This window comes from Quercus lobata, chromosome 3 (assembly GCF_001633185.2).
Source record: "Quercus lobata isolate SW786 chromosome 3, ValleyOak3.0 Primary Assembly, whole genome shotgun sequence".
NCBI classification, from domain to species: Eukaryota; Viridiplantae; Streptophyta; class Magnoliopsida; order Fagales; family Fagaceae; genus Quercus; species Quercus lobata.
The window spans coordinates 69,092,484-69,117,742 of NC_044906.1; the positions used below are offsets into that span (position 1 = coordinate 69,092,484).

At 37.7% G+C, this 25,259-nt stretch overlaps 2 protein-coding genes across 2 annotated transcripts; one reads left to right on the forward strand and one right to left on the reverse strand.

Annotated features, from left to right (window-relative positions):
• Positions 1-11,510: 11,510 nt before the first annotated feature.
• Positions 11,511-15,205, reverse strand: LOC115978753. The gene is made up of 4 exons (XM_031100610.1): positions 15,029-15,205; positions 14,038-14,160; positions 12,165-12,267; positions 11,511-12,040 (listed from the first exon to the last, which is right to left on the reverse strand). The coding sequence occupies exons 1-4, from the start codon at positions 15,121-15,123 to the stop codon at positions 11,795-11,797; spliced, it is 567 nt and encodes a 188-aa protein (XP_030956470.1). The 5' UTR covers positions 15,124-15,205; the 3' UTR covers positions 11,511-11,794.
• A 5,528-nt stretch (positions 15,206-20,733) lies between these two features.
• On the forward strand, positions 20,734-21,249 carry LOC115981345. Its single transcript, XM_031103495.1, has one exon. The coding sequence runs from the start codon at positions 20,734-20,736 to the stop codon at positions 21,247-21,249; it is 516 nt and encodes a 171-aa protein (XP_030959355.1).
• Positions 21,250-25,259: the final 4,010 nt, after the last annotated feature.

Here is a 25,259-nt window from a genome sequence, read left to right on the forward strand (position 1 = left end):
ATAATGTAATTGTTTTTGCCAAAATAATATTTGGGCTTTTGTAAATAGGTGCCAAAGTATTATTGGGCTTCATGAGTAATTGCCAAAAATAATACTTGGGGCTTTGTAAACATGTGCCAAAAAAGTATTGGGCTTTATATGTAATTGCCAAAATAATATTGGACTTTGTAAAATAGGTGCCAAAATAGCATTTGGGTTTTATAAAATAGGTGCCAAAATAGAATTTGGGTTTTGTAAGATTTTGTAAAAATATTGCCTTGTAGCAACTGTTTTTAGAGGCGTTGTATAACAGTGGGCTTTAGAGGTTCCGTGTAGCAACGAGTTTTTAAGAGGTGCCGTGTAGCAACGGGTTTTAGAGATGCTATGTAGTAGGGGGCTTTAGAGGTGCTATGTAGTAGTGGGCTTTAAAGGTGCCGTGTAGTAACGGGCTTTTAAGAAGTGCCATGTAGTAACGGGCTTTTAAGAAGTGTCGTGTAGCAATGGGCTTTAGAAGTGCCATATAGCAATTGGCTTGTAGAGGTACCGTGTAGCAATGGGCTTTATAAGAGAGTTTTATTGGGCTTTTTGAATTTTTCCCACAAGGTAAATGATTTTGGACTTTTTTGTGGAGATAGTATAATTCTGTGGCCCAATTTGGTAGTAATGTGATAAGTATTTTTGTAGAAAGCCCAAGTTTAATAATATGTAGGATATAATGGGTAGTATTTGTGGGAGGGCCCAAGGTAATTTATGGGGCTTATATAGGGAATATTTGTGAGAGTCCAATAACATGGAGAATATTTGAATAATATGTGGGGCATATTTATGTGGACTTAAAATAGCGTATGGGCTTGTGTGGATATTTTTTAGTGAGTGGGCCAATGAAATTTGGGCCCGAAAATTTGTACCTCAACGATAATTTACTAAAATCATTGAAAAAGACAGAATTCTGGCATTACTATGTGACTTAAGGGGGGCATTCAAAAGTATAAAATATTGGTATATTAATTGTGAAATTAGTTGCTAACTTGTGGCGTCTAAGAAAAAGGTTTGTTGAAAATTATATACAATGAATCAATTAATAAATAAAGTTAAACAAAAGAATCTGTACAAAAAGATCTAACATAATCTGTACAAAAAGTTACTTTTATATAAAAAAAACTTATTTGAAAGAAAACGATACATAATTTAAATAGACTTTTTTTAATGAACACTATATACTATATAGTTTAATAGAACTTTGTAATAGATGAGTTCTAAATAGTTCTAACTAGTATGTAACTGTGAGAACATGACTTGCACCAATCGGTATTTGTCCGCTTTGGAGAGCCAATCCCTCACGGTTTTGTCCTCGTCCCCGGGTGTAGGAAGGGGGCAGCCAAGGACTTTGTCCTCGCGTACCAACCGCAAGTCCCACATCGGTTGGAGAACCCTCCCACATGTGTAGTAGTGGTACACTCATGGTCGCTCCAGAAGCTTATAAACCATGAGTGGAAGGGTTCTCCAACCGATGTGGGACTTGCGGTTGGTACGCGAGGACAAAGTCCTTGGCTGCCCCCTTCCTACACTCGGGGACGAGGACAAAACCGTGAGGGATTGGCTCCCCAAAGCGGACAAATACCGATTGGTACGAGTCATGTACTCACAGTAACAATTTACAAATTCTTAAAAAAAAAAAAAAAAAAAAAAAACACATATTTCAAAAATTGATGTGAGGCAACAAATATGAAAGTCGTAAGAATACTTTATATTTTGGTAATACACATCTTCTACTTTTTCATTTATCACTTATACTTAAATTAAATACATGCACCACATTACAAATATATTATTGGTTCTGCACTTTAAAAATATAATTTAACAGTTCCCAATAATAGTATGAATTTGTTGTCTTAATTGATCCGTATGAATAATTACATATGGTGTGTAAACAATTAAAAAAAAAAATTTATAAAAAATAAATAGGTTGCTTTAGTCTTTTTGGATACCAAAAAAAGGAAGAGTTCATACAATGTTAAATAGAGCAGGATTATACCACCTGTAATACAAGGGTGTGTTCACAGCCTGTTTAGCAAAACACCATACAGCCTTAACTACTACATGAGGGACAACCAAAGTATTATAAAATAGACCATTTTGAGAAAGAAAGTTCAAATCAGCTATCCTACTACCATCCAACCAATTTGTGCTTTTCCTCAATTTGAAAACTTGATGGAGATTGACCTTGTCAGTTAAGAACAAAACATGCTGAAATCCATAGTTTTTAGCTATGATACCAGCTTCCACCATTGCTTCAAGTAGAGCTCCTATTGCTGTGTTGGCAAGACTGCAATTAACCCCTGAAAACACTTCTGCTCCCTGCATATTTATAGCTACAAATGCATATACTCTCCTTTGTGGCTTTGTTCTTCTTGCTTCAGCTAATTTGATGATAAGCTGATATTGCCCTGCAGCTGTAAGATGTCCTGACTTGGCTGTTCTAAGCTCTCTGGTAGGATGGTATAGGCCTGCATAAGCCTTCCTGTACCTACAAGATAAAGTTTTGGCTGTTAGAATAACCTTTAGGGGATTCGGGTTCAAGCCTTGGTGAAGCACTTTGTTTCTGTGATTCCAAATTAACCACAATACTTTAAACATTGATTGAAGGATGACCAAGCTTTGATCTTCATTATTTAAGTAAGAGCTGATATAGTCTTTTAACTAAGATTGAATAGACACATTGGTGAAATCAGAAGTATGCAGACCAAGATCTGAACCAAACCAACAAGCTCTAGAAAAGCTACAAAAGAGAAATAGATGTGTAGGAGTCTCTTCTTCAGTATTACATAAGGGGCAAGTGACATCACTACTGATGCCCCTGCTGTGTAGAGTGGTCATAGTAGGTAGGCTGTCATGGAGAAGTTTCCACACAAAATTGATAATTCTTAAGGGAACATGGGCTTTCCAAATTGCAGTCCATAGCTTCCTTTCCTGCTGGAATTGTTGTGACTCTAAAGAGTCTTCAGTTAACAACTCATAAGCTCTCTTGGTACTATAATTCCCATCCCTTGAGTATTTCTACATAAGCCTATCCTTAGAATCATTGATTTTGGAAATGGGCATTTGCAAAATGTTGACCGCTTTAGGGTGATGGTATAAGCTTCTAATTAAATCCACTTTCCAAGTTCTAGAATTATGATCAATAAGATCTCCTACTGTGTTGGTTTGCAAAAAGGGAAGCAAAGAACTATCTCTTAAGTTTGGCGACCAATCAGGATGAGTAAGGGGTATATCAAAACTATCTCCAACCAACCATCTGCCTTCTCGAAGAATAGGATCACCTTGCTGAACAATGTTTTTCCAAACCCAGGAATGGTGTGCTTTAGGTGTGTGGCCTTGCAATGATTCATCAGGATGGTAATTAGCCTTAAAAGTTCTAGCTAAGAGAGATTGGGGATAGTTAATAAGCCTCAAATACTGTTTTGCCAACAAAGCTTGTACATGTAGCTATATTCTTAATGCCAAGACAACCCCCCCCCCCATCTTTTTGGCTTGCAGATTTTATTCCGATTGAGCAAATGAAGTTTTTTCTCTCCAGTTTCATGACCCCACCAAAAAGACCACACAATAGAATCCATCTTGTTACAAATAGATTCAGGAACCTTAAAACAAGAAAATGTGTATAAAGGAAGAGATTGGAGTATAGAAGATATGAGTGTGGTTCTGCCAGCCTGTGAAAGAAGCCTAGATTTCCAGCCCTGCAGCTTGGAATGAAGCTTGTCAATCAGAAAATGAAAATCAGCAATACGATTTCCTCTCAACTTAAAATTGATACCAAGGTATTTGCTGGGGTGTTGGACAAGGTTCACATTCAAACTTCTAGCTATGGATACTTGACATTCCTTAGTCATGTTTGGGGAGCAAAAAAGGTCAGATTTGGTTAAATTTATTTTTTGGCCCGAGATAGAGCAGTACCAGTTTAGGATGGATTGGATATTACCAAGAGAGTTCCTGTCATTCTTGAAGAAAAGAAGAGAGTCATCTACAAAAAAGAGATGAGTGAAAGAAAAACCACTCCTGCCTACTTTCACTCCTTTGATCTTATTAGAGTATTCAGTCTGTAGTAAAGAAATAGAGAGAATGTTAGCACACAAAAGAAAGAGATAAGGAGATAAAGGGTCTCCTTGCCTAAGGCCCTCTGTTGGATGAAAGGTTGAAGTTAAACTCCCATTGACTAGAAGAGTGAATGACACAGAAGACACACATTCCATAATCCACCTAATCCATTTGGGATCAAACTTCATGGCTATTAGAACAGCTTTCAAGAAATTCCAGTTGACTCTGTCATAAGCTTTTGACATGTCTATTTTTAGAGCACCAAAAGAGGATTTCCTTCCTTTCTTTTTCTTTAGGGTGTCCATGATCTCATGAGCCAAAAGAATATTATCTGAAATGTTTCTCCCTTGTATAAAAGCATTCTGGTATGGAGTTATCAAACTTTCCATTACAGGTTTCAGCCTATTAACCATCACTTTGGATATCACCTTATAGATCACATTACATAGGCTAATAGGCCTGAAGTGAGAAACTTCATCAGGGAAGGGTTTTTTGGGGATAAGAACAATGTAAGAGTGGTTTAGAGGCTTGAATAAGGAACTTGAGTGAAAAAAAAAGCTTGGATAGCTCTTGTAACATCCTCTTTCACAATGTCCCAAAAGGCATGGAAAAAGAAAGCATGGATGCCATCAGGACCTGGTGCTTTATGGGCTCCTAATTGAAACACAGCACACTCAATTTCAAAGTCTGATATTGGTTTGTTAAGTGAAAAGTGTTGCTCATCTGTTAAAGTAGGGATGTTGAGAGGTTGGAGCTCCGCTAAGATGTTATCCACACTTCTAGAACTACAATCTTCATAATTTGACTTAAAGTGAGAGAAAAGAATGTTTTCAATCTCATTAAGATTGTCATTAAAATTGCCATTCCCATCTTTTAATTGAAGAATTCTGTTTTTTGCTCTTCTTTGTTTTACTATAGTTTGAAAATACTTTGTGTTTCTATCACCATAGAGGGTCCAATTAATCCTAGCTTTTTGAGCCCACTTAAGTTCCTCCTTATCAAGTAAGTCCTCTATCTCTTCCCTCAGCTGCCTCTCCTTTCTAATGTCTTCAAGAGAAGTAATAGAGTCTTGCAATTGCTGAAGTTGATCCATTTTTGATTTAATATCAATCTCCACTCTACCAAACACTTCTCTATTTCATTTTCTGGCTACAGTTTTGATGTTGTTAAGTTTATTCCGCAATTTTGTAGCTCTAGACCCACTAGACTGCCATTCTTAGGCCTTACTGACCATATCTCTACAACTGGAGTGGGTGATCCACATTTGCTCAAATCTAAAAGGTCGATTTCTAAAGGGTGTTTGATGTTCAAAATCCAGGATTATAGGTCCATGATCAGACCTGATAATGGGGAGATTCCTTAGATAATATAAATGATATTGGTTGATACACTCAGTACTGGCAAAAGCTCTATCTAATCTCTCCAAAACAAAATATTCCTCCTCCCTTTTATTCATCCAGGTGAATTGTTGCCCAGAGGCCATCAAGTCACAAAGCTGAAGATCACTCAACACTTGCTGAAATAACTCAGCACTAGCAATGGGGTTTTGGTTAAAAGAGAACTTTTCCTCTCATGAGAGCACTTGGTTGAAGTCTCCAATACAAAGCCAACTAGGTTGAGCTATATCTTTTAGAGTTTTTAATTGTTGCCAAACCTCATTCCTCTTGGCTAGTTCAGGATGGCCATAAACAAAAGTAATAGATAAAGGTTTGCCCTTGTTATCTGTAACGTCAATATGAATAAGGTGAGGGGATTCATAAACCACCATGAGAAAACTCCTCTGCATCCAAGCAAGAATAAGACCTCCACCCAAACCCAATCTAGGAACCTCATAGCCATCAAAAAAACCACATCTATTCCAAAAATCCTTACCCTTATTACTAGCTAGACGAGTTTCCATTAAGAGATTAAAATCATGGGCAATTTTTTGGACTTGCAATTCCAACTTAGAATCCTCATGGCTGTTAGGGAAGCTGTGAAGGGCCAACTTCCCAACACCCATTTGGATTAAAAGGGATATGGTCATCAACAGGATAAGCATAGTGTGAAACAATACAACATGTATAACCCTTAAAGGAAAGCAGGGTTACCTTCATTGTTGAGGCAACAATAGGGTAATTTTTGACGGATGTTCCTCCCCAAACTTCCTATCTCCATGCCAAGCCTTTTCCTTGATAATCCTCTGCTATTACCTGTACTTTCATTGCCCAGAAGGTTAGTCTAATGGAACTCATGAAGGCTAAAGTAATTTAATGATAAAAAATATAGTCATAGTATATATGTTGCTTTAGTCTAATAGATATAACACATGATAGACGGGTTCTAATTGATTTCAATTATGTAATAATCTATATATATATATATATATATAGGTTTATAATTGGATTCCAATTGTTGTCTAATTTTACACCATGTGTCAATTTAAGGTTTTTTTATTTATTTATTTATTTTTATTTTTTTGTTCTAAGTGAGTTAATGAGGTGCAAAAGACGAAGGATCTAATATAAATAAATCATCAAAAACTCAATAAACAAAAAAAGAAAAAAAAGAAAGAGTAAACTCATGTGTATATTCAAAAGAAATTAAAATTAAAAAAATAAAAGAGAGAGAGAGTATAATTTGAATCTATACATATGTGCAATTTTTTATTTATTTTTGAGTGAAAGTTTCAACTTATGGAGTCCACTCCTAATGATAGTTCTTTATTATCAGACTAAGACACCAATCAATTTTTGGTATAGGCGGAGATTGAACCCCAGATCTCTTATTCAACCATTAGAGATTCTACCAGTTACGTTAGTTGGAACCCACGTAATTGTAATTTTTTTAATTGTACCATATATATGCATGAGTTATACACTAGTTTAACATAATTTAATGCTTTTGAAAATTAAAATACTGGACATGTGTTCAAAACTTTAGGTGGTAATTAAAAAGAAAGTCATAGAAAAATCTAATTCTTGTATTTTTACTATTATATATACCATTAGACTAGATTATAGAGAATTAAAGTTATTCTTTTTTACATTTCATAAATTCTCGTCATTGATAAATTAATTCCAAAATCAAACCAGTTTGGGATAGCTTATTTTCTTGGCTTATTTAGCTTTATAAAGATAAATTGCCGAATAACTCAATCCTACAATGATATTGTTTTTGCTTATGGCACATCTATGATTATTTGGGGTATGATACCTACAATAATCTGATCATTTATTTTTCAAATGTATAATCTCAAATATATAAATAAAAAGGAAAACTGATGATCCCAATGGATGGCTAGGATTATATATGTATATCATACTCCTAAAAATATTAGAGGTATCATAGGATTTGTACTTAAAGTATGTTCACTGTTCAGTGCGGATATAGAAGCAATATGAGTGAGTGAAATAAGAGAATAATGTGGATGGATACTAAGAAAGAAACATGCTGCAAGAACATAATATCAGTACAAAATGTATAAACTGATAATGGAAATCCATTTTGAAAGATTTAAAAATGTACTTGAATAATACTTCAAACACTGATGCTAATTCAAATTGCTTCAAAATAATACAAGAATAATTTTTCTGATACATGGTTTATTTTTTCTTATACAATGAAGGGATTTTGGGGACTGATAAGGGTCTGAGAGAGGGAAAGAGACTGATATTGTTTCTTCTAATGTGCCTAAGGCTTCTGCCAATATTCTGCTTATTCTAACTCATACAAATGTCATATATATAAGCATACAAAAGTGAAAAATCTAAAAGATGAACAATAATTTCATAATAATACAATGAACAGTGAAAGTAAACAATTCTGCCCAGTAGTGAACATAGCTACATAGTAACTGTCAGTAATAATTCTAGAATCTCTGACAGATTCTCTGCTTGAACAGTGACAGGATCTCTGTACAGTGATAGATGAATAGTGTCACACAATGACTGTCAGAGAATAATTTCTAATACATCCAATATTGATCCAGCGAAAAGTCTTGAATAATTTCTGATACTAGGACTAGAAAAAGTAAAAAATTCAATAATACTTCTCCCACCAAAAAAATGATTGATACTTTTGCAAAGCTGATACTAAGTGTGTGTTTGTATTCAGCTTCTGCGTCCACGTTTAGCGTTTCTTGCGTTTTAGCTGTTTTTTTTTTTTTTTAAGCCGCACTTGTTGACTTTTTGTCCGTGAACAGTATATTTGTGCACTGTTCATGAACCCACAAATTACACTTTTCAGCAACTTTTTCATTAAAAATGGGTCTCACGATACTATTCATACATTTAAAAATTATTTTGCTACAGTGTTTTCAGTTTTCAGTTTTCAGTTTCAGCAAAATAAGTTCTATCCAAACACACCCTAAGAGTATCTCCAATAGAGTAGGTAAAGCCAAAGTATAGAGAATGAAACTAGAAAAAAAGAGGAAATATGAGCTCCAATAGCTTCTTTAAAACTCAAAAAGTTTTTTGCTAATGAACAGTCATTCTCCAAACCTAATGTGCTATTGTTCATTAGCAAAAGAATAAAACATAATAAAAAATTAGCAAAGAAAGGAGTGGGGATGGGGATATGGGGATACGTGTGTTAAAAAATGAATAGATAATGAATGAAGAAATAATATTTAAATGAGATAGAGAAATGATAGAGAATCTGTTGGAAGATGTATTTGAAAAAGTAAGTAGGTAAAAGGTAAATATCACTATTCACTGTCCAAATAGTATAAAAATATAAAAGCTGCTGGAGATGCTTTAAATAGTGGAGAACTTGAATAATTTTGATTCAGCATTTTGAATAAGCAATTCGATTTTCCTAATACTTGCATGGAATGTGGGAAAGGAGGATTGATCTGGTGTCAACTAGGACAAACTCATAAAATTCTCGGGTTTTTTTTTTGGATTGTCGGGAAAAAAGTGGAATCCTAGAGGAAACAATTTTGCGGCTAATTGTTTGGCAATTTTCATATGAGCATATTCTGGATGAAAAGTGAAGAGTTTTGCTAATTTGGGTTTGATCACTGGAGGATTTCTTTTTGTTTTTCTTCTCTTAGAGGGGAAGAAGATCTTTGTCTAATACTGGATGATGAGTTTTGTGTCTGATTCTAAATTTTTTTTCTTATATTCTTTTTCTTCCATATTTATTTCTAATACAATTTCTTTTTCTTCTTTTACAATTTTATTTTTATTAGATTTTTTATATTAATTCTGAAATCTTGATATTGTGCATCTAATACCAATTTATTTATTTCATTATCTGATTTCGTCTTACTAATTTTTGTCTCATTTGGGGTTACTAATAATGAAGAATCTTCTATTTCAATTATTTCAAAAGGAAACTGATACTACAAGGAGGAGTCTCATTCTTGATTTTTTTTTTTTTTAATTTTTTTTTTATTGAACTTGTAGTTCATTTTTTTTTCTTCTTTTAGTTGATTAAATGTTTTTTGTTCTTATATATTAGTACTCAATCCCATCCCTGGACCTTGCAATTCCAATACAAAATTCCCCATTTTCCAAATCAAATGAATGGTAATGCTAATACATTCTAAGATCACTACTGCCATGAAACACAACTTGTGGGGCTGCAATAAATAAGGAGTCCCATTCTCTCTCAGGCCATATATCAACAAAGCTCCACTATGATGCTCACCTTCACTGTTAAACACATCAATGCAAAACCTTCTCATAACTATATCCAGTGTAGTACAACTCTAACCTTTGTACTAGACTTGACCACCACCTCACAGGGCCTAATTTTCTCAGTATCAAATGCCCACTAATCCTTTCTGAAATTCATCATCAAACCTGCTTCACTACTTGATTTCAGTTAACAGCTTCTCAACCTCTCTCCCAACGAATCCCATTGCTTGAAACTGCTAAGCCTATCGAATCCAAACCCAGGTTTCCATTAGACTTTCCATGGTACCCCATGTACCACCACATTTCCTCATCACTGAGGAAACTTTTCCACAACCAGTGAACTTATTTCTGCATGTCCCATGTGTTTCCAGGACCCAAACCAAACACCAACCCTCTAGATGATGATGGTGATGACGATAAAAAAAGAAGAAAATGATATTTTGAGTTGGGCTCAATGGTCGAATATTGGTCTGTTTCATTCTCTTTTGGTGTCTGGTTTTGTAGAGTAGTGAGTGAGATAGAGAACATTGTTTCTGGGATTAGAGTGAGACATAAAGAATGAGCATGTTGGGTTTGGCTGAAAGCCATTTAGGTGGTTGGGGAATAAGGTAGTTGGGTCAGTTATTTTTTGGGTGGTTGAATGAGATATTTGTGAAGGCCTTAAAGTTTTTCATTATTGTTGAAGCTGCTGCTACTGATGATGATTCCTTGGTCGATGATGGAGAAGCTCATGGGATTGGGTGATCTGGTGATGTGTGAATTGTGGGGTCAAAAGACAAATGAAACTTGAATGGCATTGAAAGAGACAGAACTCAAGTCTCTTATTCAATGGTAAGAGACTTTACAGTTGAGGCATTGAGCTAATTGGAACACACAACTCACTACATGCCACTGTCAGAAACATTTACCACCTTTCAGGTCTATGGACAGCAGACTTAGATTATGGAACATTTGAAGCAGCAAAACAAACCATTTTGATAAATTCTGCTATGTACCTGGCATTTAGCAAACACAATGCAAAATGATGCACCACCAACCTAACAACCATTAGCCCTACATGCATGTCCATGATCTCCATAGCTCTTGCTCTTTGTGCAGGATTACTAAAGATAGCCAGTGAGCTAATTTCATACAATTAGACCCAGCACAAATGCATTCATTGATTTTTGGAAAACCAAATGCACCTGTTTGTCTATTGTTGGGGTGTAAGACTAGAAATGCTATTCAGCTACTAATGTTGGCATTCAGCATGTAACAGGTCTAAAATAAAGATGACTGGCAACAAAACCCACAGATTTCAAGATTATATCATAATTCCAACCTTCAATAGGAATTTTCCCTCATAAGCTCATGGATATGCATTGGCATTGGTGATATGGTGAGAAAAAAATATGAAAAGAAATACTGAACAGCTAAATCGGATACATACCTTGAGCCCAACTAGGTGTAAATAGCAGTACCGCACCAAACTTAATGGTTATCTGCAGAGGGAGGTGGTATCTTGTGAACACTCGTGGAATCCATAGACTGTGAGTGGGCGCATATGATAATTACTACTACAGAGGAAGCTGACCATTAGCTAGGTCGAAACTCTCAAATAATCTATAAATTGTCAATAAAAGATTGGGAAAATCATTAACCACATGTTAAAAAGAAATACTGAAATTCTACTAAATCTACCGACTCATGCAAAATGTTGAGGCCTCGACCTTGAGAATGAAGTTAAAAGGGAAAAAAGTAGAAGTGTTTCTTTTAGAGGGTTATAGCTCAGTCTCTGGAATGATGCTTCTCAGGAATGACCACTTATAAGTATGGAAGCCCAAAACATAATTTTGTTACATATTTTCTCAAAACTTCAATGATCAATCAATAACAGAATCTATAGTTTTTGTTAACCCAAAAACAAACAGGATTCTTGAGGATATTAACATATAAAAAAGGAAAAAAAATCCTTCCTAAAGTGCTTGGCCTGCTAATTGAGCTCACATTGGACCTAACTATCAAAGCCAATGAACCCTAGTGGTTTATTGGCCCTAACTATTATCAGAACTAAGGATCCAACAACACTATGTTTGTGCTCTATTGCAATTATAGGGTTACCAGCCACCCCCCCTGAATCTGTCTTGTGCCTCTGCAGCCTTCTCCTCTTTCAACTTCTGCACAATTTCAAGTATTTTGGGATTGAAGAAACGGTCACGAACGTACTTCCTCTCCTCAGCTTGAATCTCTTTGATAGCACTAGGATATGGGTTAGGAGGAGGTTTCTTCCCTTGAAGACGTGCAATCTGCTTCAAGCGAGAATATGCCTTTTTCTTTGCTTTTTTCTCTGCTCGATATTCCATCTAGACACCAAGAAACAACAGCAATTACAAATTTCTTCCCCCTGGGGTGTGGGAGGGGGAATAGAAACAGAGGATGAACAAATTGCAGCAGTTTTTTCTGAAATTATGAGTCAGGAATACATACATCAGCTACAGCCATTGCTTCTTCCTCACTAACTCCCTGCTCCTTTAGATCAAGCACCCGCAAACCAAATAAACGAGCTGGAGGGGGATCAAAACTACAGATCCTGTAGAAACACAAAGCCTAAGTGAATTAATGTTTAGCTTACAATTCATGCATCCACAAACCAATTTCAATGTTGCTATAGAGATCATGAAAAGACCCCAAATCATAAGATAATTGTAGAACTAAAAGGTTGAAGACTTGAAAACATGGCCTTTTATGCAAATTACTTGATATTCAGTAAGTTAATACAGGAAATAGGCCCACTTATTATTAAGATTCAGTCTGAAATTCAATATGAAAGGAACTAACAAAAATGGTTAGAAAGAAAACAATACAAATAATGAGTCACTTGCAGCTTGTAAAAAAGAATTATTCCATAACCATCAATGCTGCAGTAAGCAAAGTGTTGGGTGCTTAGCACCAAAAGTTCCAGCCCACACTAGATTAAATGCCAAAATATTTTTGTAGTGGCCAAGTGAGCCACATGACCTATTCCTTTTTTGATTTGGAGTTCTTATTTTCCTGGAGAAGTACTAGGCAGCTAGGGTTATTAACTTAGGAATATAAAAGAGAGTCTTGTATTTTTTGTGATGTGTGCTTGCTGCTGAAAGCCATAGAGAGCTGGTAGCCAAAAAAAGAAAAAGAAGAGGGGTGCCGCATAGAGTGAGCAGCCAAGTGTGTGATGCAACGAGCACAGTGAAGAAAGAAAAATTGTGTGTGAGAGTAAAGAAAACAAGGAGATTTTCTTTAGTCATGAGACATACACAAGGGAATATAAATTGGGGTTTTCTCTAGGGAGAGGTTTTTTGGATGTTGCAACCAAGGAAAGTTGTTGTTTTCAAGTGAGTGAAGATCTCATGTGAGCTCACATAAATTCCTAGACATAGATATAATTGTATTTAATGTGGATCTCAAGTTAGGCATAAACTTGAGATGATATTCTAATTGATTTGATAATAGTGAAATTGTTGCAACTCTGTGGACATAGGCACATTGTTGAACCACGTAAATTATGTGACATTGTTATTGTTTCTTTTGCGTAATTTCTTTCTCTATTTTTGGCATCTCACAAGTTCTAAGAATTAGGGTAAATTCCTAACACAAAGAAAGGAAACTGGAACATCATCCAAGAGCATGAGCATAACCAAAATTAACTTTTTGACCTAAGTATAGTAAGTAGCTGATTAATTGCTTACCAACTTAAAAGTAGTTACAGTATGGTCAATTTAACCCATAAAAATCAAGATCAACAGTCCCCGTTCTGAGAAATATTTTCTCTTTACCTTAATAACTATCTTCTGTTCCATTTCAGATCATAATCAATTATGCATCCAAAGCAGGAATAAAAGCAATGAACAGTTCTTCATCAAAACTGTGAGTCAACACCGAATTCAAAAGAATTTCCATCTTTCAAAATAAAGCAACTAGTCCACTTTTACGTGTTTTCAAATCAAGAATATAACTTGTGCATGCATGTAATCACAAACCTCTGGACAGCAAAGAAAAGTAAGGTCAGCAACATGCAGGATACATTTCAATCACACAGATACCCAGTTCAGCCAGTATTAAAATGTTAGCAAACATTCAAGGTTGCCAACAAATAGAACTAACGTGCAGAACAAACTCAGAACGTTTTGTTCCTTTTTTTGTTGTTGTTGTTGTTCACATTTAAAAATTTGGGCAACCAGTTTTCTTCAATAACATACTGCTAGCACTGTAAGAAAACCAAATTTATAACAAAATTGGTATGTTACAAGCATATCCTAATGCATGAACCCAAAAAATAGATAGACTGCAAAGGAAAACTAGACATATAGAAGCAAGGCAGTACTTGATGGCATCTTCATGTTTTGAGTCCGGATGTTTCTGAAAGAACTTTTTTATATAAACGTCCTCTGGGAGACTGATCCTCTTAACTTTCCCATCAGCACGAGGAAATGTTGCAGGTGGTGCACTGCACATAAGTTAGCAACATAATCAAGATACTATTTTTATCAGTAAGTTACACAAGCACCCAATTGGTCTTGAACTTATGATCTCACTCTCCACCTTCCTCTTACAAGTGAAGGAGGTGCCATTTGAACTAAAGCTCATTGGCGCAAGGGCAACATATTCAAAGTATTAAGATTTATGAATAAGAGCTTAAAAAAATTCTAAATGTGGGCATCACAGGTATCAAAATCATAATTTTGATAATAATAGATTAAGAATACTGGAATTGAATGTATTCATTTAAAGAAAAGTTCACACTTTTGACATACTTTATTCACAACTATATTTCTTTTGTAGTGAACCAAATTCAAAAACCTTTTTTGTTTTGGGTTTTTTTTTTTGGTGGATAGATATAGTAGAATTTCAACTTATATTATTAGCTCCACAATAATTGCTTTTTATCATTAAGTTAAGACATCATTGGTTTTTGGTATAGCCAAATTCGAACCCAGTTCCTTATTTGACGATAAGTGACTTTACTAGTTGAGCTAACTAGTATTCATCCCATTTGTTCTTAACTAATTCAACAAGTAATTCAACTAAAAAAAATCCCAAAATCAAAGTAATAGTGGAAAGACTAAACAAATAAATTTAGAAGTTGCAAAATTTGAAATTAGAATCAAGCAGAATTGAGACCATAACAAACCAAGCCTATTCTCTTCAACCCCACCGCATTTTTCAACAAAATAATGATGACTAAGTCATACCCAGAGGCGAAATGGGATTACAAACAGCACGTATATAAAAAACTAAAATTTGAGCAAACCCAGATAAAGGTAAGAACAAATAAGTTATTAAATGCAATAGAGAGAGTGAGAGAGAGACGAAACTGTTCCATGGCTTTGAGCCAGATAGGCTTGGACTTGGCCAAGCCCTTGACGAGCTTTCTGGTACGAGTAAGCAAATCTCCTTTGAGGAACGACATGGCTTTGCCTTTTCCTTTGGCTTTGCTGATCTCTGCCTTGTCTCTGCGAGACTGTGACTCTTTCACTTTGGTTTTTTCTGTTTTTGTTTTGTTTTGTATTTTTTTTTTTTTTTGTATTTTTTTTTTGGTACCGAGACAAGTTTAACTCAGGGTTTATTTATTTTTTTATAGTTTTTTTTATCGGTCTAAAAATATATATGAAATAACTGTGAGTATTTTAATAATGTTTAAAAGTGAGATAAAATAGTGTTATAATTTTTAGGATCTCTCTTTATGTCAATTTCATAAGGGTTTGAAATTTTGAATTTAAAAAACTTAGGAACTTTTTAAAAAAATAGTAAATTATTCTTCTAACCAGTTTGTGTTTTTAAATTTAAAATTATTTAAATAAAAAATAGAGGTATTTTAGAGAGTTTAAGAATTTGTGTGAGGATATTTTAGTACGCAAAATAATGAAATCCAAACGGGGAATTCTATTATTAATAGTATAGATAACTCACTACGGGTGGGTCAATTTGTTACAAACACAAAGAAGATTTTCTAAATTGAAGTATGTATATTTTTTATACTATTATTTAAGGGGTTTTTTCTGTTTGGATTCCTCTTTTTTTAGTTTAAAAATGACCTAGAACCCTATGTTTAAGTAGAGACAAAACTAAAAAACAATTCGGTAAAAATGCAACTTTAACTCCCAGTAAAACATTGTCTAAAAAATAGGACCTCTCCTGTTAATTTTTAAATTATTTTATCTACTTATAAATTAGATTTTCAAAATAAAAATTATATATATAGAATAAAAAAACTCTACAAAATAAGATCACTAACCAAAAAAAAGCGCGTGCGAAGCGCGTGTGATGAGGCTAGTATTATTTAAAAGTTTGTAAAATTTGGTAATTTTTTTTAAAAAAAAGTTTTTTTAGAGGAAATATAATGTATTTTACATTCAATTATTATATAAAACAAAATATTTTGTAAATAATGTAATGTGTGGTAGAATAATGTTTCTAGTACTTTTTTTTATTATAAATAGTTTATCATCTATACATCTTAAATGACCTAAAGATGAAGTATGTATAATTTTAAGAAAAAAAATACAAAACTTTAATAACATTAAAAAAAAAAAAACGTAATTTCATAAAAAAACTTACTAACATTATGCTGAGAATGTAACATAATTGCCAATGAAGCAACTACTATTTTTTTTTACAATCCTCTTCTCCCAAAGCATCACCAAAGTGGATTGAAGTAAACTAAAATAGTTTGAAGTGGACTAAAATGGACCAAATGGAATGAATAGACCGAAATGGAGCAAATGGACCAAAGCGGAATGAAATGGAGCAAGTGGACTAAAATGGACCAAATTGGACTGAAATGGAGCAAATAGACCAAATTGGACCGAAATTGATCAAAGTAGACTGAAATGGATTGAATTAATCGAGGTAAATGGAAATGTTGTGCTAATGTGGCATAATAGGAGTGTAGCAACAATAAATACTACGCTTCAAATTTTAGATATTACTAGTAGATGTGTGTTTTTGGAAGACTAAAAGTACATACGATTGTTTTGCTGGAACTATATAACTATGCCAATATTATTGTTAGTGGTTCCATCATTTGCAAATTATCGTTTGGTAGCCTTACAAAACAAATTTTTCATTTTGCAAAAAACTTTACATGAACTCCTCTTTTGTGACAACTTTTTTTTTTTTTTTTTGGGCTAAAACAACTTAAGAATATTAAGATTTAAGTTAACACATGTGGTAGTTGTAAAACACATTAGTGATATGAAAAATAGAAATGTTTAAATATTTAAAAAACATTTTTAGTAGATTGTAATATAATTTTTTTTTCTCAATATTTATGTAACTTTTCCCATAAGATCAATATTGTTGGCATCCTTTAAAGATGATACATAATATTTTTGAGAAGAAGAAGAAGAAGAAGAAGAAGTAGAGATGATGCTAACACATAATACAAAATTATTAAGTTTGCATGATTTAACTTTGTGGCAAAAAATATATTAATGTATCTATGATAAAAGTTTTTATCTAAATGATATATATTAGTTCATTTTTTTTTAGACTTGATTCAAAAAGTTCATTCTCAATAGCCTTTTAAGTCTACAAATTGCTCAATTTATGGGCCTAGACACATTCAAAGGGTGCTATCTAAATTATAAACTATATGATCGTTTATCACACAAATATTTTGATTCCCCCAGTGTATGGTAAAGGAAGGCAAGTTTGTGTTTAACCATTTTCTTGATTTGTGCTGCATAATTTAACAGTATGGAGGATGTGATTAGATTTAAATGTTGAATAAAATAAGATGAGAGGGAAAAAGAGTAAAAATAAAATATATAGCAATAAACATCAAATTATCCAAGTCATTCTATATAATATAATAACATTATATTATTATATACTATATGTATAATGCAGTGGGGTAATATTTAAACAAAGAGAATATAAAAGATAACAACTTAAAACACAAAACCAAATTGCATCAACCCAAAGTAGAATTCTAATTAACACAAAAATTCATGAACCTGAAGAATTGATGCAATAAAAATTAGGCGTAAATACACTTTTGGTCCATACATTTTGGGCCATTTCTCGATTTGGTCCCTAAACTGATTTTTCTCTTATGTTAGTCACTGATTTTTCAAAATCATTTTTAAAATCGTCCCTACCGTCAACCCGGTTACAAAAGAAGCTGACATGGCAAACAAAAATGCCAGGTGTAAAAGTCAACAAATAAAATATTTTATTTAATATTTTTAAATGCCACTTCAGCATTTTTTAAATTAAAAAAAGCCACGTCAGTTTTAATTAAAAAAATAAAAATAATTTATATTTTCATTTCAATTTAATTCAAACTAAATTAAAAAAAAACTTTTAAATATGATTTTATTATTATTATTATTATTATTATTGCTTTCATTATTTTTTAGCTAAGAACACAAGAATGTTCTTCCCGAATCCAAGAACAATGAAACCTAGAGCAAGAGCACAATCAAACCCAGAACAATGCAAAATTTCATACAAAATCCCTATCCACCACCGAAACCTCCAGAACATGAAAAATTCATCAAACCCAAACCAACATGAGAAAACCAACCCAGAAAAACAACACCCCGATCCAAAAAACAACAAATAATCTGCCATCAACAACACCAAAACCGCCATCAATAAACCCAAATCCACCATCAACTCGCCATCAACATCACCGAATCCACCTGGTCGAAGCCCAGACCGAGTCATGGTTAACTAAACAGTACAAAAACAACCACTGATCTCCACCTCGACCACCGATCTCCACCCACCCCGACCAAACCCAGAAAAACCCAGCCCTCTCCAACCAAACCCAACCATCTCTATGTCCATCTCCAACCAAACCCATAATCCAAGACCCATGGATTACCGATCTCCAACCCGACCACCCCAACCACATTGATCTCCACCCCAATCACAAATCTCCACCTCCATTACCAACCACCCCACGGAAAACTAGAAAAACCTGAAGATTAGAGAGTCAGGTTTAGAGAGAGAGAGAGAGAGAGGGATTGAAAGCTTGAACAAAGAAAGATACAAACACATATACGCACCAAGAGACAGAGAAAGAAAGGATCTGAAAAATAAGAAAAAAGGATCTGAACAAAGAAAGATACAAACACATATTTATTAAGTTATTTTTATTTTGACTTTTCTTTTTTTGGTTTATCTTAAAAAGAAAGAAGAAAATGAAATAGATACAAACACAAACACAGACACGCCAGCCTAGAATGAGTAGGGGTGTTAACTTAATGTTTATTTCTTAAGAAAGTTCAAGAAAAATTGAAACTATAAATTGTTATTTAAAATTGAAAAAAGGTTTTTTTTTTTTTTTGTTTTGTTTTTGATTTTGAATTTTTTCAGTTTAATTTTTGAATTTTTTTATTTTTTTATTAATTAAAATGCTGACTTGTTATTTAAAAAAAAAATTATATTATTTTATTTGTCAGGTCAGCAATTAACATGCCACGTATGCACTCCGTTTGCCACATCAGCTTCTTCTGTAACCGGGTTGACGGTAGGGACGATTTTAAAAATGATTTTAAAAAATCAAGGACTGACATAGGAGCTGTACGGTACCGAGATCCCAAGACTCATATAGGCCCTGGGCCCAGGCCCAATGGGAACGGCCCCATTGCCCTAAGCCCTTCTTGAACTGCCTTTATAAAACAAATTTTGGGCCTCGAATCCTGATACATGTTCGGCATAAACTTTCCCGAACAAACATATGGACCCAGTCCTTACAAATCATCAAATGCTCGGGGAGAAACGTTACTGAGCACAATCGGCTAAGCCTGAACTAAGTTCCAAGGCCATAAATGTTGCATCTCACTCTCACCTAAACGCCCACTTAAAACGGATAATATTGGACCTCCAATTGCACTAGCGGTGACTACAATCATAATCTCCCCACTAACACGAGCTATAAATAGAAGAAGTTGGGGAAGAGGAAGGGGTTCAAAAAAAAAGAGGGAAAAAGAGTCATTAGGAAGGGGAGGAGCAATATCACTTTGAGTCTCTGTGCCGAGAACGACCCAAGGTAGGAAATCTTGAAGCCCACCCTACAAATAGATTGTGAGCCCAAGTGAGCTCAAGCCCAACAATCTCATTTCTGGAGCGCACAATTAGCGCTCACCGTGGGGCCCTCCTACAAAGTTGTGGTTCGACTGAGACTCAACTAAAGGAAATGTCCGAACGTCATTCTGGAGGGCATGCTGAGAGCGGTTCTGTGGGATCTTCCCGGGGATCCATGTGACCGGAACAGAGGCAGAAAAGGCATGAGGATAGGGATCGCCCGCGAGGAGAGGAAGAGTCTGGATTAGGAGAAGGGTCAGATCAGACCCGCCGAACGGTGTCCGACGTCTCGGGACACAGGCAGTACGATGATAGAGACTGAGAGCTGGAACGGTTGCGCAGACTGGTGATGGATCTGGAGCTGGAAGCAAGGGGTCGGTGCCAAGAAAGGGACCGCCACCACTGGCAAAGGAGAAATGATAGCACAGGAGATCGGCATGAAGAGAGCTCTAGCCAATCCAGTGCGCGACGATTCCGAAATCGATCACCCTCTCAAGAATCACACAGGCGAAGGAATCACTCACATTCTCGAGAGACAGGTCACTACCGTGACCGTTCGCGTTCGCATGAATACAGGGACCGAGGGTCAGATTCGTTGGAGGAACGACGACCCCACAGTGCTGCCATGGACGCCATGAGCTGAGCCTTGCGAAGGGCTGCTCGATCACCATTCTCTGACGAAATTGAACGGGCCCCTATGCCGAGCAGATTTACAAGATCGCCGTTCAGTTCCTATGACGGGAAGACGGACCCTGTGGAACATGTCAGTCATTACATCCACATGATGTCCTTGCATGCACACAATGATGCCCTGATGTGTAAGGTATTCCCCTCCAGCCTCAGTTCCACGGCCCTGAGATGGTTCAACGGGTTACGAAAAGGCTCCATTCGTAGCTTTGTCGAGCTGATTCAAGAATTCGGCAGTAGATTCGTGACATGTAGCCGAGTGCCACAACCGGTGAATGCGTTACTTTCCATAAAGATGAGGGTCGGGGAAACCCTCCGGAGTTATGCGAGCCGGTATTGGGAACTCTACAATGAGATTGGTGGAGGAAATGAGAAGATTGCGGCAATCACCTTCAGGATGGGGCTCCCCGAAGACTCTGAATTACGGGAGTCATTAACGAAAAGACCTCCTGAGGATATGAGGCAGCTCATGAGGTGCATTGAGGAGTACAAACGCCTAGAGGATGATCGGCTGCAGAACAGGGGGAAAGCACCGTTACTCGGGAGATCTCGGCAGGGCGTTGTGCCGACAAGACCAAAAAAAGACTTCAGGATGCAGGAACCAAGGGCGCAAGTTAAAGGAGTTAATGTGGCGTTCAAAGTGCCTGTGCATAAAATCTTAGACCATATCAAGAACGAATCATTCTTCAGGTGGCCGAACAAAATGGGAGGGGATCCATCTTGGAGGAACCAGAACCTATACTGCACATACCATAGAGATAAAGGGCACACCACCGAGCAGTGTCGGGTACTAAAAGATCATCTCGGGTAGCTAGTAAAAGCGGGGTACCTGAAGGAGTTTGTAGTGGGCTCCACGAACCGGGAATCCGGCCAGGATGTTCAGCAGAAAAGGAACCCCCTCCCGCCACCACTGGGGGTGATCGAAGTCATCCACATAGCACCGAGAGGTACGACAGCAGCTAAGAGAATATCGGCAGTGGCTTGCACGGAAAGAGAATCACCCGAAAAGAAGAAGAAAGTTGAACGGCAGACCATCTCATTCGGGGAAGAGGATTTGGAGGGGACGGTCCAACCCTACGATGATGCCTTGGTTGTGACTGCTCGGATAAGTGGTTTCCTGATGAAAAAGGGTGATGATAGACCAAGGAAGCGGGGCTGATGTCATGTACCCGGACATGTTCGAAGGGCTCGGACTAAAGAGTCAGGACTTGGCGAAATATGACATGCCGCTGGTCTCATTTGACGGGAGAATAGTGGTTCCCGAAGGACAAATCTCCCTCTCGGTGGGCATGGAAGGCAAGGAAGTTATAGTGACCTTCATAGTAGTCCGAACATTCTCACCATATACTGCAATCCTGGAGAGGCCATGGATTCACGCAATGAAGGCTGTTCCATCCACACTCCACGTGAAAGTAAAATTTCCCACCGAATATGGTGTCGCTGAGGTAAAAGGAAACCAACGAGTGGCGAGGCAGTTTCTTGTCACCGCGGTCAGGTGGAAGAATGAGCAGCTCGGGTCGGAGGAGCAGACTGATAGAGAAACTTTATAGCAATTACCGAAGCCCCGAGGAGAAACAGGGGCAGACGTTGCCGAGGAGGTATTGAAGGTTAGAATTTTTCTAGATACTGACAGGTATTTCCAGATAGGTACAAGTATGAATGACCGAGAAAGGGTGGAGATGTTGTTGCTCCTTTTGCAGAACATAGACGTTTTTGCGTTGAACCCGTATGAAGTGCCCGGCGTAGATCCCAAGTTCATTGTTCACAAACTTAACGTGGACTCATCATTCCCCCTGAAAAAGCAAAAGCCGAGAAGAGCATCAAAGGAACATGTTGACGCAGTGAACTTGAAGGTCCAGCGATTAAAGGAAGCTGGAGTGATAAGAGAGATATTCTTCCCGAGATGGCTAGCGAACACGGTGGTAGTGAAGAAAAAGAACAGCAAATGGAGAGTTTGTGTGGACTTCACATACTTGAACAAGGCGTGTCCCAAGGATTCGTTCCCCATGCCCAAGATTGACCAACTGGTGGATGCGACATATGGGCACCCGAGGATGAGCTTCTTGGACGCTTTCCAGGGTTACCGCTAGATTGCCTTGGTGCCCGAGGACCGAGAAAAGACAGCATTCATCTCCCCAACTGCAAACTATCACTACGAGGTCATGCCATTTGGATTGAAGAACGCCGGGGCCACGTATCAACGGATGATGACGAGGATGTTCCGAGAAAAAATTGGGTGCACAATCGATGTATACATTGACGACATGGTGGTGAAAAGCAGGAAAGTGTCACAACACACTGAAGACCTCCAGGGAGTATTTGAGATACTCCGGTGGCATAAATTACGCCTGAATGCCGAGAAGTGCACTTTCGGTGTGGGGGCTGGCAAGTTCCTGGGTTATCTGGTTTCGACTCGGGGGATAGAGGCCAACCCCGACCAAATAGAGGTTGTGAAGCGTCTCAGACCACCAAGAAATCCCAAAGAGGTGCAAGTGCTTACCGGGATGTTAGCCGCCCTGAACCGATTTATCTTCAAATTCGCCGATCGCTGCCGGCCATTTTATCAACTTCTGAAGATGTGAAAGGGGTTCCATTGGGACAAGGGATGTGATGAGGCTTTTCAAGAACTGAAGGAATACTTGGCAAAAGCGCCAATGTCGACGGCCCCGGATCCCGGGGAGGATTTGTTTATGTACCTCTCGGTCACTGACCATGCCGTAAGTGTCGTGTTACTAAGGGATCAAGGAGTACAGATGCCAGTATATTACATAAGCAAGACCTTAGTAGATGCCGAGACAAGGTACTTGCCCCTGGAGAAGTTGGTTTTAGCCCTGGTACACGCCACCAGGAAATTGCCACATTACTTTCAGGCCCATACAGTGTTTGTCCTCACCGAGTATCCATTGCAGTCACTGTTAAAAAGATCAGACTTCACAGGCCGAATTGCCAAATGGGGGACTCGGTTGGATTCGTTCGACATAAGGTACTGATAAGAAGCTCGGTGAAAGGACAGGTTCTTGCAGATTTCATCGCAGAATTCACACCTAAGAGCGACGGGAAGGTAATCTGTAATGCGGAAATTCGTCCGTGGAAGGTGTTTGTAGATGGTGCCTCTAATGCTATGGGGGCTGGGGCTGGTATTGTCATAATCACCCCAGAGGGCATATGATTAGAACACTCCTTCAGATTAGGATTCAAAGCCTCGAACAACGAAGTTGAGTACGAGGCCCTACTAGCCGGTTTGAGGACCGTATTGCATTTGGGCGCAAAAGATGTTGAGATTTATTCAGACTCTCGGTTGGTTGTTTATCAAATCACGGGAAGCTTCGAAGCTCGGGACTCACGGATGAAAGCCTATCTGAATGCAGCTAAGCGGATTATTGGCCAGTTCAGAACGGTGAAGATCACCCAGGTAGGTCAGTCTCAAAACAAACATGCCGACTCACTGGCCACATTGGCCTCATCCTCAACCGAGAATATACCTAGACTGGTCAAGATAGAGCTTATAGGAGAGCCAAGCATAGAGATGAAAAATGATGACAAGCTGGCTGGGGTTGAAGTTGCCATGACATCGAAGGCAAATCCGTGTTGGATGAACCCGATCATTGACTACATAGCCGAGGATAAAGTTCGGAACGATGAGAAGGAAGCCAAAAAGATTCGCCGGGTGGCTTCCCGGTACTAGCTATCGGCAGATCGCAAGTTGTATCGGGGGACTTTCGCAGGCCCTTACCTTTTATGTCTACATCCCGAGAAAGTTAACGAACTTCTGTCCGAGCTGCATGACGGGGTGTGTGGCGGCCATGTGGGGGGACGCTCTCTAGCGCACAGGGTCATGACCCAGGGGTTTTGGTGGCCACAAATGCAGAAAGATGCCGCGAAATATGTCAGGAGGTGTGAAGAATGCCAAAAGCACGCCCCTTTGATCCACCAGCCAGCAGGACGTCTGAACCGTGTAAACAGCCCATGGCCATTCGCACAATGGGGGCTGGACATCCTCGGCCCTTTTCCCCGAGCAATAGGTAATCATCGTTTTGTGTTAGTGGCTGTAGATTACTTCACAAAGTGGGCGGAAGCCGAGGCATTGGCCAACATTCGGGATGTCGACATAAAAAAGTTTGTGTGGAAATAAATAGTTACCAGGTTTGGGGTACCGAACTCACTAGTCTCAGACAATGGACTACAATTTGAAAGCAAAGCTTTTCGAGCATTCTGTAGTGAACTTGGCATAAAGAACAAGTATTCAACCCCGGCATATCCACAAAGTAATGGCCAAGCCGAAGTTGTGAACAAGACGATTCTGAACGGTCTCAAGAGAAGGTTAAACGGGACAAAAGGGGAGATGGGCTAAAGAGTTACCTAATGTATTATGGGCTTACCGCACTACCCCAAGAAGATCCACGGGCGAGACGCCTTTTTCTTTGACGTACGGGGCGGAGGCCGTGATACCAACCGAGGTGATCTTATGCAGTGCACAAGTCGCAGGGTTTGAGCCCGCCCAAAACGCCAACCTAATGATGGAGCGTTTGGACTGGCTAAAAGAATGCAGGGATGCCGCAACCATACGACTTGTAGAGTATCAGCAGAAACTAGCCCAAAGATACAACCAAGGTGTGAAGGGGAGGGAATTCAGTGCCGGGGAATTGGTGCTAAGAAAGGTCGTGGGAAACATGCGAGACATAGCTACAGGGAAGCTTGCTCAAACCTGGGAAGGGCCATACAGGGTTACTGCAATCGCTGGCGCAGGGGCCTACTACTTGGAAGATCTTGACGAGAGGCCGCTTCCTCGGCCGTGGAATGCCCATAACTTAAAGAAGTTTT